At 41.0% G+C, this 13,431-nt stretch overlaps 1 protein-coding gene across 3 annotated transcripts in view; it reads right to left on the bottom strand.

Annotated features, from left to right (window-relative positions):
- Window positions 1-4,886: 4,886 nt before the first annotated feature.
- PCTP (phosphatidylcholine transfer protein) overlaps window positions 4,887-13,431 on the bottom strand; it is an 8,978-nt gene continuing 433 nt past the window's right edge. Inside the window, exons 2-7 of one of the 3 annotated variants that reach the window (XR_003250614.1) lie at window positions 10,991-11,108; window positions 8,456-8,535; window positions 7,980-8,151; window positions 7,162-7,229; window positions 6,566-6,701; window positions 4,887-6,471 (exon numbers count right to left, since the gene is read on the bottom strand). Coding sequence is in view for 1 of the 3 variants with exons in the window: in XM_026046893.1 (XP_025902678.1) it covers window positions 6,636-6,701; window positions 7,162-7,229; window positions 7,980-8,151; window positions 8,456-8,535; window positions 10,991-11,108 (504 nt within the window). In the remaining 2 variants the exon portion in view is untranslated. Of the gene's footprint in view, window positions 6,702-7,161; window positions 7,230-7,979; window positions 8,152-8,455; window positions 8,536-10,990; window positions 11,109-13,431 lie in introns of all 3 variants that reach the window. The other 2 variants (XR_003250615.1, XM_026046893.1) reach the window with 2 other exon arrangements.

The following is a 13,431-nucleotide window of genomic DNA, read 5'->3' as shown; positions in this document are numbered from 1 at the left end:
AGAGGGCACGATTGGAAACATGTCTCTGGAAGAGAACTTATATGTAGGTTCTTCCTCTTTCTTCCATCAGTGATTTGCTTCAGCAGGGAAGGATACCATCTCTTTTGATCTTTGCTATGCTTGTTGAAAAATGATTTGGAAAATGCGACACGTTTCTAAGCGCTGTTCACTCCTTTGCCTTGTGGGACTGGATTAGAATTAACCCTAATGGTTGGTCTTAAGAAACAGAGGAAAAAAAGATAAAACAAATTTATCATTTTCTTAAAGGAAAATAAAACCTATATGATGAAGTTGAGGAGGAAGGGAAGAAATGTTTTATATGAAGTTCATCTAGGCAGCTTTGAAGAAAAACTACCATCAGACATTTAAAACACTAAAAGACGTTTCAGCCACTGTGTTTTTATTAGTAGTAAATAAAAGCATGAAATTAAGTGCTATCTTGTTCCCATGGTGACTAGGAAAAATTCATTAAACAAAAAGAATGACTTTCATTCGTCACCCTGGAAGTGAACAGGAGCTGAAAAAAAAATGGGCGGGTGGAAAACAAAGCAAAATTCCCAGTGATGTAATATAGGATTTCACCCATGTGAAGTCAGCAGGCAGCTGCAGACTCAAATTAATACCCGTAAGAACAAGGGCTTAGCATTTTGGTGAGTTTCATGATTTTGGGAAGATTCAGAACTTGCAGTTGCAGAATCATAGTACTGAGTTGTTTTTCAAGCGTATTTCGACTCTTGCATCCATATCTAAGTAAGCTAAGTATTTAAAGTGTCATATATTGGATGATACGAAACCTTGTTCTGCATGTGTATATGTGTTTGTGTGTGTGAGGAGGGTGTCAAAAAGATTTTGAAGGAAATTTGTTGCGGTTTCTGATTCATTGAGATCAGTGAAACATCAGGGCCAAGTTTCTGTGTCTACACTGTGTCTACAATATCTACACTAGAATTTACGTGGGTATATCTGAGGTATCTGAGTGCTTGGATTCACTTGTAGACCTGAATCAGGGCGACTCTTAGGAAATGATACTCCCAGCTCGCTGCAGGCACATATAGAGCAATACTTTCTTTAATGACTCCCTCAGTTTTTACTTCACAGACAAAAGCATTTTTGTTTCAAGAGTATCACTTAGCAAAGTCTTTTCTTTTTAACCAAAACCTTTTTAAATTTCTTTTTCTGGTCTTTTTCCAATCCCCAATGAAACATCCGGAAAATATCAGGAAAAAGGAAACAAAATGCTGAGGTGACTTCTCAGATAAAAGAAAAAAGAATTCTATTACATCCACATTGCTTCTATTTCCCCAAATCCCTGATGTCGTAGTCTGCAGAGCCGAGTAAGCAGTGTGTGCCCAGCAGTGCCCTTGTTTGTTATCCCGGACCTGGGACCCCTTCCCAGCGCTTTGATAGTCCTTCCTGGTTCTCCTGTGTTCAGGTACCCAGTTTCCTGCAGTCTTTCCTCACTGCTAGGCTCTATTTACTGCCCTTTTCCAGGTGCTGGTTTGCCCTTGTTTACTTCACATGCATGCCTTGCTCTGGATGGCTATTTTTGTTTTCCTTCCCTTCTGCCCCATTTCAGAGCCATTAATCCTGTGCTTGCTGCCTCTGCCAGTTGAATCAGCAGCCTTAGTCTGCAAGGTCATTCTGCGAGGGAAAGGGGCTGCCAATTCGGAAACATCATCCACTGCAGCAGACCACACTGCCTTTGATTCCCAGCTTCCTCAGGTAACCAGTATTTGCTATCTTAAGCCCATTAATTAAAGATGTTGTTTCTTGTTCGGATGTGCTTAGCTCTCTTGAAACTCTACTGCAGCAAAAGTGGAGAAAATCATTAATACATTTATTTTCATGCTGCAAGGCCCTTTGGGTTTCCCAGCTGCAGCCTTCCAATACAAAAGGAGCAAACCAGAACTGGTGGGTTGGGTTGTCTTGCTTGAGATAGGAGGTTAGTTTCACAAGCAGGTGAAGAGATTCATATTTTGTTGCTGAACTGCCACACTCTGTACAACCAATCTTGCAGCACAGGCAGAGCTGATGCAGGTCACGGAGGCAGGGAGGTGGAATTCTTTAACTCCTGTGTTTAGAGAGAAGCAACGCTGCTGAAGCTGAGCCAACGTAAAATTCTCAACGTGGGAGTGGTTTTCCACTGCTGTTTGTGCCATGTAGACGTGAGGAAGGGGGACAGGTTTGCTTCAGAAGATCCAAGACCTTTCTCTTTTTTAGCCTGAGTGGGTGCCTTTCAGTAGTGGAAAGGCTGTTAGCAGTTAGAAGATGTTTCACCAAAAAGAAGTAAAAATACTGTTTACCGCCTTGTGTGATCTTGTCCCAGTTTTCCCCCAAAAGTCAGAAGATTTATTTTCTGCCTGGCTGTTGTAGGAAAATAGAAAAGTGGGAGAAAAAATGAGCTGGGGGGAAAAGCTTAAATGTTTTATATTTGCATTTGAATCCAATATTATTTTCAGTGTGGTCTAAACATAGAGTGGAAAAATGTAATTTACTATGTTGCTTAGTTGTGCACTTCACATGTTACCGACCTCATTAGTATCTGGGAAAGCGTTTTGTTCATGGGACAATGGAGGCAGAGGAGACAAAAACACAACCTCCTCGGGCAAACAACAACTGAGAGAGGGAAATCACAAGTGGACGGCTCAATATTTGTCCTTTTAACCCACCAAAAAGCGTGTGACATTAGAATAGCCTTCCACAGTATTTGCAGCTTCCTCTGGTGTCCCCAGTGATCCAGCTGCGCTCTGTGGATGGCTGCTGCACACCCTGAATAGACTGCATTATCCTCGCTAGCTGATGTTTCATTCATTTGTTTTCTCTGTAGTAGAGGCCAGGGAAGGCCTGTTAGTGACATGGACATTCTAGAGACTTCAAGCAGGAGCCTTGTTTGTTTGCCTTCTGATTTGCCACTGTAGGGAATGAATGATGAGTAAATCTACCCCCAGAGTACTGTGTGTTTGTCCTGCATTGGGTTGAGTATTGCAGTGTGTGTGCTGTGTGTGCACTGCAGTCTTGTGCAAGCCAAAGGTGGAGCAATATGGGAGGTTTTTTTACCTTGCAAAATACTTGGAGAAAACAGGAAACTGCAAATTTCAAATGATTTTACCTAGTGAAGAGTGCTGTTGAAGCTTGGTACGTCTTTTAGTGAAACAGTGCTAAATCAATACAGGTTTGCGGTGGTGAAAGTTAGAGTACTTACAGGGACTCTAACAAGGGATTCTGTCTCTTGTTTGCTGCAAGTCTCTAGAAGAACTCCTAGACCACTTGATTATCCTTTTTCTAACTTGTTCCAAATGTTTTTAAAGTCATTTTTCTAAATCGCCTGACATCTGTGCTTATCCGGGTAGTGAATTCATCAGGCTAATTAATCAGTGATAAAGCCTGTCCTTCGGGGTTCCTGGTACCATCCTTTTAACATTATCAAGGATCAGCTTATCCCAGCATTACAAGAAAAAAAAAAATCAGTGGAAGAAACACTGATTGCCTGTTACACTCAGAGGCAATAGACCCTTTTAGTTTCAAAGTGAGTTCTTGCTGAATTGTTCTAATGGTTTATTTTTCTTAGCATAGCTGAACAGCATCACATGAGCCTTTCACAGGGTAAATGGGCTGGCTGAGCAATTTTGCCTTTGTGGGCTCGTGCTCTTCATCCTCAATTACATGACTTCCATGCTGAGAAAACGCATCAGGTTTCCAAATGCGCAGCAACAGTCTGAAACCACTCTTAAACCCTAACTCCAATACGTAGCTGAATATGAAACATTAATTTAACTGTCAATTACTCACAGTTCCTTTAATGCCTAGGAAGACACATAAGTTCTAGAGAAAATAGGCAATAATTTGGCAATAACCAAATCCCAAAAGGGAGTAAAATGGATTTCCTCACATCTCTCATTTTGTACATGCCTGACAGGCTGCACTAGCCTCAGAGGTCTATCCCCCTCTCTTCCCACACTTTTCTGTTCCACTAAGTTATAAAACAACCAATGATCTGCTTGAGAATTAGAGTATCAGCCAGATGTTTCCTGAGCAAAGACAACTTGTGTTTCCCTTTGTACCTCATCTTCTGAGAGGCAGTGCTACTGCAGTTGCCTGTCTGACATCATTCACTGTGTTGACTTTGGGTTACTTTTGGGTTACTTTTACTTTACCTTCCAACTCAAATACAGTAGCTTCACACGGAGGTCACATGGAGAGAATGGCCTTAAATGATTAAAATGCAATGTGGAGAAATAGTTTATATTCTTTTTTTTTTTTTTTTCTGTCTTTCCCTCACAGCAAAGCCATTTGCTGGGAGGTCATAGAGTTAATTGCTTTGAGGTTTTATCAGTTAGTGAATGATTCTAAACATAACTAAGTCTTTCTGTGAATAACATGGAAAATGTTTTTGAAAACTTTGGGCTTTTAAAACAGAAGCTTACGTGACAACAACAGATCCCAAATTCTTTCTGATGGATGGAAAGTCTGATTAGTGGGTTTGGATCGGATACCTCTCCTATACTGGAGGCTACAGCAGTTTTTATTAGGTGTAATGGTTCATACTTGAACTGAATGAAATGGCTTTCATAAATACGCAATGTCAGTGGAGACCCAAACTCAAAGGAAGATCTGATACTTGTCCAGGTCACATCACTGGTTAGTTGCTTGCAAAAAAAAAAGAAATCAACTTTCACTGTTTATGTTCAATTAAATGTGACCTTTAATTTGGAAAGTTGAGTACAGTAAAAACTGCCTGTACAATAGCTTTTAATAGGAATATGTAAGCAAGCAGCACATATTATTTGTTATACACAGTTAATGTGCTCTCTCTGGGAAATGACTGACAGTAGAGCAGTCTCGCCTCTTTGGAGTGCTCAGGCTAAGCATCTCAGTGCTGTGTCTTGACAACAGATTTCCAGAAGAATGACAAAAGGTGCGATCAAAAATCTATCAACACAAAATATTTTCACTCCTTCTTGTTTAAGGCTGCTTTTATTAAACATCAAATAGAATGGAAACCCTCATACATGTAGGTGATTCATCCCTATGCATATGCCCAGCTACTACCTATGCACTTTTTGTAAACCTTGCAGCTCTTTAAGTTAAAGCAGATTTACACTGCAAAAATACACTAGTTTGCATCATGTTCCAGGAAGATCCTTCCTCAACTTGTTCACTTTTCCAATTCTGTTATTTCGGGCTGAATTAACTCATTTTGCTTTTCTATCTTCTTTTGGAACAATCTACCTGGAGCTCCTTTGCTCCAGGACATAGTTTGTACCCATTCGATTGTTCCAAAGTTATTTTGGTATCCTTTTGAAGGGTTATGGTATTTGAATTCCTAAATACCTAGCACACTGCTAAAAGTAGCTTCTGAATTATCCTCCAAAAATTTAGTTTGGAAACACTGCCAAAAATGAAAGAGCGGTAATTTAAGGTTTGATATACTCAATTAAAACACCATCATACTCTTGATAGGACAGGATTGTAGTTCATTTTAGAAATACATACAAGTAAAAATTTAAATGCAGGTGCAATAAGTGCATGGGTGCAGAAATTACAGAAAATTAAGGTAAATGATGGTTCCAGATTTTCTCTAGCTGTTTGTGTTCTTCACCCACTTGAAGAAATTTGCTTAACAGATTCAATTTAAACTGGATTGACAGTCAACCCCATAGTAATACCATAATACTCTATTAAGTAATGGTACCCAAAGATGCTTGGGAAATGGTTGGACTGCAGGCAGCAGCGGCATCAGTGCACAGGGAATCCTAGTAAATTTGCATGAATCCAAGTTATTCTCCTAGAGGCTTTAGAAATGAAGCAGCACATGTTGTCAGCCTGTCATTGTGACTTGCCCAGCCTTAAGCACCAGCCAGCCTTAAACATGAGAGGTGGAACAAAAGGACTGCATTCTGTGTATAGGATAATAATTTAATTTAAACCAACATAGATACAACATACAAAGGCAGTCACTTCAATCATTTCTTCTTTAACAAAACACAGATACCCAGTTACAAGAAGCAGCAGGATCAGATGTAGCAAAGAGGCAGAATATTCCAAATCCCTGAGATTAAGGCCTTCACACCCTTCATTCACTCTATTCCCCACTCAAAGGTGCTTCAAATTTAGTAATACAGAGTTCCAGTTCCTATCATAAACTTTAAATAATTTACCTTTTATATTTTTTGCAGGCAGATAGTTCAAGAATGACCAGTCCAGTTAACAAGACTGTTTCCACCCAGACACTGCAAATCCATTACTGTATTTCAGTAGGAAGCCAACTCGCAAGGCCAGGCATAACACACGCACACAATGCTCAGGACTAGTTGAGGCATCATTTCCTAGCAAGGTTGTTGGCATCTCTTGTCCGAGGATGTGGAATTCCTCTAGGTGAGCTACAGACAAGCAGCACAAAGCTGGGGCCGAGACAAAAATGAAGTACTTTGAAAAGGAGGCAGCTGACTTTGGTAATACCTTGATTCCTAGCTGTTCCGTTTGAGATGGAAACAAAGGCCTAATAAAATTCAAGGCATAAGCCAACTGAAACAAAATGATTTCCAGTGTTAGAGGTAGGTGTTACCTTGTGTGTTGTATGATAGCCATTCCTGTAACTGCATAACTCTAGAAGTCCAAATAAATTTTGATGTGGCCTATGTGCTCTTGGAATAATTACGGCAAGCATTTTGCATGTCCTTCAAGAAAGCAGGCACACCACTCTGTAAAAAGAGAAGTAGAAGAGTCATTCTTCTATGATGTAGTTAAGAAAAACTGTATAATCCCTATTATATAGTACAAGGCTCTCAAACAAACACAGAACATTCTAAGAAATGGTACAAACCAGTAATCTGTTCCTTTAATGCTCCTTTAAAGCTTTATTGAAGTCTGCAAATGTTAAGACTATTCACTTGAGAGAGGAAACATGGATTTGCTGTTTTTATTGCACAAATTTACCTGTATGGATGATTAATCAAGAGAAATCCAAGGACAAATATAAGACAACTACTGTGCAAAGAGCACACAATAGGGAGTCTTAAAAACAGGACTGCATAAGAGCTAGAAGGGCCAATACACCCATTTCCAGAAATAACCCAACATGCAGGGGGCATATTTTGATACATAGAGTAGATATTAGGGACAGATTAGTGAGAGACAATTGTACTATCAATCTTTACTTACCTTGGCAGCCCAGTTGACCAGCCACGATGGGAGCATGCCACCAGGATTATCAAAATAGTACATATAGACTAGGTAGGAGAGAGAAGAGTTACCAGAAACCATTTCCAGCTCATTTCAGTACAAGCTTTAACACTGTGTGACAGAAGCTGTCAGTGTGCATGACTGAAGCATCAAGTACAACAGTTGTCCTTGAATTCTATACAAGTCAACTTGTATTAAAATGAAATGTCAAATAAATATAGTGTTACACTATAAGTATATACTATAAGCATATGGAAGAGATGTATAGAGTCTGTAGTACAGATGTACAGATGTATTGAGTTAATTCTCAATTAACTCTTGGGGAGCTCAAAGAGTCCGAATTTAGTCTATTCCAAACCATTTCACATAACCCATCTTGTGAAATAAGGCTGTGTTTAAAGGATTCGTCTCAGTCAGGAGTCACTCTCTCAACAATCCCTTTCATCTATAAATTTGTCAAACATATTACATAAATCATTTACTGAATTAAGAGGTTACCAGTTAATATCAAACTTTACCCAACTGATTGGCAGTAAAACAAGTATTAGAAGGGCCACAGGGGAATGAAATGAGCAGTAGCTCATCCTCAATTTCCTGGCCAACTGTTAAGAATCATTTTCCTACAATAGTAAAACATTGCACTGAATTTTTCAGCAAGTTTCATTCATTTTTAAATACTCCTAGTGATCTGCATATCACTTAACAGTAACTGTATGCTGCTCAAACTTTTCAGTCTCCCTCTTTGTGCATTTTGCTAATACATTCCTTGACCAAATGACTCTTTCCTGACCCCTTACCTTTAGATCCAGTCTTTCCATCACTTTCAATTGCAAGACTTTGTTTGTAGCTTTGAACTCTGATGATCCCGGGCTTTTCTGGGTACTGAGGAACAGACACACTCTGAGCTAACACAACCCAGATCTTCCGCCCGTCAACATCCAGCACTCGGCACTCACGAATATAGACATACTGTATAGCAAGTTCAGGAGACATGTCAAAACACTGTGTCAGTTTGAGACAAGGGAATTGCATTACAAATCCCAGCCCCTTCTAGTGCTTTCTTACGCTTCCACGGGATCCTGCCCTACACAGCAGTAATTCTGCTCTGCAAGGTTTCAGGAGGAACACCACACTCTTCCTCATGCTATTCATATTTGTGTAACATGAGCACTGCAAGATCTCAAATACAGCACAGCAGTGACCAGTACATTGTCAATGTTCCTGAATGACCAGGTGAAAAACTGCAAGAAAAACAAAAAGTGTGAAAGGATACGTCTCTGTTTGAGAGAGGAAAAGGGTACTTCACTTCCCAGTAGATTATTTTTTCACCGTCATAAGTTTTCTCACACAGTTCTACAGTTGAGAAAGGAAGACAGATGTAATTAATTTCCTCTGCAACACACAGGACATGGAGAAGTGTTCAGAATATTCCTGCCAAACACACTGTGTGAGTAACCTTTATATCCAAATTGATAGGCAAGTACTGGGTGTGGTAGTAGATTTAAGAACTTCCTATGGTGAAGTTCCGTAATTGTTGATGTACTAAGTGCACAAGAGTAGGAGGCCTTTGGTTTTCTGCTGCTACTGCACTAATTAATGAAAAAAAAAAAAAAATCCAGGAGAATGCAGAGTCAAATTCCCTTTCAGACTGTTACCCCTTCAAAACCTTTTCATCCCAAAGTGTTTTCCTTGTCTATGCAAAGTCAGGATAATTCTAGACCACCAGCAGAATATGCTTTTTCACAAGCAGGTCATTAACTTGGAATCATTTACAAGGGTAAGATAGACTTAGGACAAGTACAGCATCCTACTGCTTGAAGAGTTCTAACAGGAGGGATGGTTGAAGTCTTGAAAAGCTATCAGGAAGGTCCAGCTGTATATGTAGGCAATTCAGGACATCAGGCTATAGCAGTCCAACACGCCTATGCTGCACCACCTTTACTCGGCCTGGAAATGCAGCTGGAAGACAGAGGAATTGCAGGAGGGGGAGGAGGGATGCAGCAGTCACTAGAATGTGACACTGACTCATCCTATAAGACAGGAAGAGTGTGGCAGAAAAGAGAAAATTTAGTTTGTCAACCACATCATCAGTTTGAGATATTCAGCTTGCACTGTCAGGCAGCTCAGCTGTCTTCTCTGCCAGCAAGAAGGGGCTCACTGGGATAATGGACATGGGAAGTCAGTGAGCGGAGCCAGGGCACTGGGCAGTACGAGGGGCTGAGGGCCATGAGCCCAACCAGCCTCTCCTGCTTAAAGCTGGACCAGCCTGTTCCTACTGGGAACACAGGCTGCAGCTTGAGGTGGTTAGTGCAGTCTGACACATCAACGAAGAAGCTTGCAAAGGAAGGCCAGAGCAGATAGCATCGAGGCTGCCACGGGCAGCAGATGCTTTCCCCACATAAGGCAGTCCCAGCTGGGACCTGTTAGTGTGCCCTGAAATCAGCTGTCACCGCTGAAAACAACCTCTCTGCTTCTCCAGGCTGGGCTGGTACAAGATGCAGGGTAATTCCAGCACTGTTGTACTAGGCTAAACCGCGATGGTTTCCACCAGAGGTCACTGGAGCATTGGTTTGTTACCTTCGAATTACAGCTTTGCTTTCTTTCCTTTTTTCAAAGAAGGAAGAAGCAAGCATAGAAAAGGCTGGTTATCACTACTGCATTATCTCTACAGCTTACTGAATGACTGGGTTGTATATATTTATAAGCTAAAAGTAAACTCTTATTTTTATACATTTAAAGAGGTAACTTACATTAACTTTGCATATCAGCACAAGTACTTTAATTTACAGATGAATACATCATGGTCATATAAAGGATATAAAGGCCAGCTCTGCAACATTATCTGACTTTTAGTTGAAGGGTGTAGCTTCCCCCAACTATTTCCTTTCTCTTCTCTAAAAAGGTATTATAAAAAATAGAAAGCATTTGTTTAAGAACTGAAGCAGTCAGTTCTCTTAAGCACACTTAAATCAGATTCTGAAGCTACCAAAGTAGCCTAAGCTAACATGGCCTCTTTGACAAACACTAGTATCTGTGTTAGTATCTACTAATAGTATCTGTACATTTAGAGTCCAGCTCCTTTTGTTTCATCTATAGAAAAGAGGCCATTTTTCTACAAGAAAGCTGTTTGCCATTATGACAAGTAACATCTTTGGCTAAGAGTCTGATCAGCTGAATCCTTGTCTTGTCACCAGTAACGAAACATTCAAAATGTTTTAACATCACAAGAATATCCAGATTCAACTCCCTATTTTAAAGGCAATGTTGAACATTTAAAAAAAAAAAATTATTCATTTCTCTGAAAGAGTCCTCAGTCAGTAATCACTCCCTTGATTCACGCATTTCTTATTCTGAAAGGTATCCAGAACAACTTTTGAATATATTGAATGTTCAAAAAAGACAGTCCATCCTACCTGAAAAAGCCATTTCAGTTTTTAAACCTCTGCTGCCATATGCAAAGATACACAAAAGATGGCATCTCTCTTTCTCCACAGAACATCTAACAAACTTTGACGTAGGACTCACAGGAATGACTCTACCACAGGCTGCAAGGTGCTGCAGTAACAAGTGAGGCCAATTGGATGCTTTAACCAATACGGAAAGAGCTTCCAGAAGGAAGATGGTAGCTAGATGTTAGCTGTTCACGTCAGTGTTAGCTTGTTTATTTGCAGAGTGCAACATTACCTCAAAGGAAAAGCAGGTATGGCTCAAAAATCCTTTGGACAAAGCAGCTTTAAAATATTTTTGAAGTGTTCGTGGGAAGAACCAGTGTGGTCAAGCTTGCTTTTAAACTGTCTAATCAGCTTACCTTTAACATACTGATCCCATTGTTTTCTAAAATCTAAATCCATGTAGACATCTGCACACAGTTCTGGTGGACAGTCGGCAAGACCACCATAGATTTTGTATTCATAAAGTCCTGATTGCTGTGAAAAGAGAATCGGGAGAGGAAAAGTCACACAGGAAAGGGAAGTATTCTGCAGCAGACCGGACAGCTTCCTTCAGCTTTTAGGTGGGGCATGTCCTACAAATACAGGCAAGAGCTGTGAAAGTAAGTGTTCAAAAAACAATGCAAGATCCAGTCTTTTAACTGTGCTCTTTTTGATCTATTCATGAGATTTTAAATGCACACAGGCTGACCATTCCAGTACAATGGCTGTTCCTTCCCTTACACCCTTAAACTCTTACACCCTTTTACTCCATAAGCAGCTCCAAAGGGAGCATGTTTCTTCCCCTGCACCTATCCCTTCTCATCCCCACTGGCCAGTGGGCAGTAAATCCTGCTTAGGCTCGTCAGAAGATGCACATTAATTGCTAAGGCAAAGACTCAAGTGCCTGTAAGACTCAAGTGCTCAAGGACCTAAGAATTTCAACCATATCCAAGGAATTACCAAAAATTACTCTTGCTGCTGCAAATTATTCTTGCGGCACACTGATACATGCAAGTCTTACAATTTTCATGTTTATGCAGAGTACAAGCTACGTACATTTTCCTCGAGAATTACCTATTTTCTTTCTGTAAGCTGTACTGAGAGGGCGGGGCGCAGGATATCTCCTGTGTTAATGCCTTTAATGTTTCTCGCAACATATGGAAACTCCATCTGTGCCTATGGAGCAACATTTGCACTATTGTTAGTACCAGTCCAGAACGAAATTAAAACAATGAGAGTATTTTGAGGATACAGTGTGGGAGTGAAATTCAAACATTCCCAAGGAAAGGGAGGGAAGATTATACAACTGTGTTGATGACTCCTTTATCTGATCTGATGTGTGTAAATATACATTTATATTTAAATAATATAAAGCAGCACAACAGTAAATCCTATCTCTCCTTATCCTTCTACTGATTTAGAAAAGTCTTATTGCCCCATGTCTTGTGGCAGTGCTTTTTTTGAGCAACCAAAGTTATTTTCTATTTTTTTTCCTGGACTTCGATTCTGAACTGCATTGTGAGAAGTAACAAATCCAGCCCACCCAAAACTTCAGTTCTACAGTCAGCATTCAAAGATAGCTACTCTTCAGTACACCCACTGTTCCTCTGCATCCTTTAGCTCCTCTTCCTCTCTTAGGAGGAGGAAGCCATACAACGATTACCTCTCATTTAAACCATGATAAATTTAACGTAGCCTTGTGCTTTGTACCTTAGTGGAAACAGGCTGTAGTTTGCATTTCCAAAGAGTGAGGCTTTAGGAACACAGGCTAGTACATTATTGTGTTTGCTCCTAGATCTTTTTATGCAGCACCCAATAGGCAGCGAGAAGTGGCTGTAATGCTTGTTGATCCAGGATTATCAAGGGATGTGCTTACAGTGTGGACCTTTGAAAATGTAATAGATGGAGCCTTCAAAGGTTCAAATACACCTGGTAGCAATAAAATTGACCGTCACAAAATCCAGAAGCAGTTAAATACAGAGGGCTATTTCGTTCTACTATACATAGTCTTCTGATGTAGCTGGAAGGATTCTGTTCTGTTACTACTGTTGCCATTTTCATGCCATAAGAGGGTTTATTTAACCCCCGAAAAAAAATATTCAGAGGTGTAAGAAAAAAAAAGGGCAATTTTAAAGGTAGCAAGGTCCCTACCCAACTTTGCATTTCACACAGTGCAGGATGCAGCAGAACGAGCTGTGTGGACAGGATGTGGACCTCAGTCTCCGCAGCAGCTCACGAGAGACCCAGGAGCAGAAGGTGCCACCTGCCACGTTGCAGGTGGCTTCTCCTTGCAGCCCCTGTGACGCACCACAACTTCCCCTGCAACCACAGCCGGCTTTGGGCAAGACGGGAACCTGATGCCTAACGGATGGCAACAGCTCCAGTGTCCCCGAACAGGCCGTGCTCAGCTGAGCACGGACGCTGTTTATCTCCGTAGCTTTCAGGCTGGCTCAGCAGCCAAGCAACTGGGAAGTGGGATGCGAAATCACCTCGTGTTACCTTCACTGGACGCATAACCGCTATATTCTGCTTAATAAAGCTGAAATGACAGCATCAACTTGCTCGGCTTTATGAGCCATAAGCTGATAGAAACTTTGCAAGCTGTAACCACAGAACTAGAGAAAGGGGATGGATCCCAAACCCGCTACTAAACTGGAAATGGAGGTCTGGGGGCTCTGTGCCCTGCTTCGGGGCTGCTGTGGGGGCTCCAGCCCGGCTGGGAGGCTGCACTTCTCAACCTCCAAAAAGCAGCAGCCAGGGCCCATCAGAGCGGGGCTTCCACGCAGCGCTCCCCGGGCGGCCTCCGATGCCGGGGGCC

The sequence above is a fragment of the Nothoprocta perdicaria genome, unplaced genomic scaffold (assembly GCF_003342845.1).
Source record: "Nothoprocta perdicaria isolate Ctin4 unplaced genomic scaffold, notPer1 scaffold_46, whole genome shotgun sequence".
In the NCBI taxonomy this organism is placed as follows: domain Eukaryota; kingdom Metazoa; phylum Chordata; class Aves; order Tinamiformes; family Tinamidae; genus Nothoprocta; species Nothoprocta perdicaria.
Note: the sequence above shows the minus strand (reverse complement) of the source record. Positions and strands in the feature narration are given on the sequence as shown.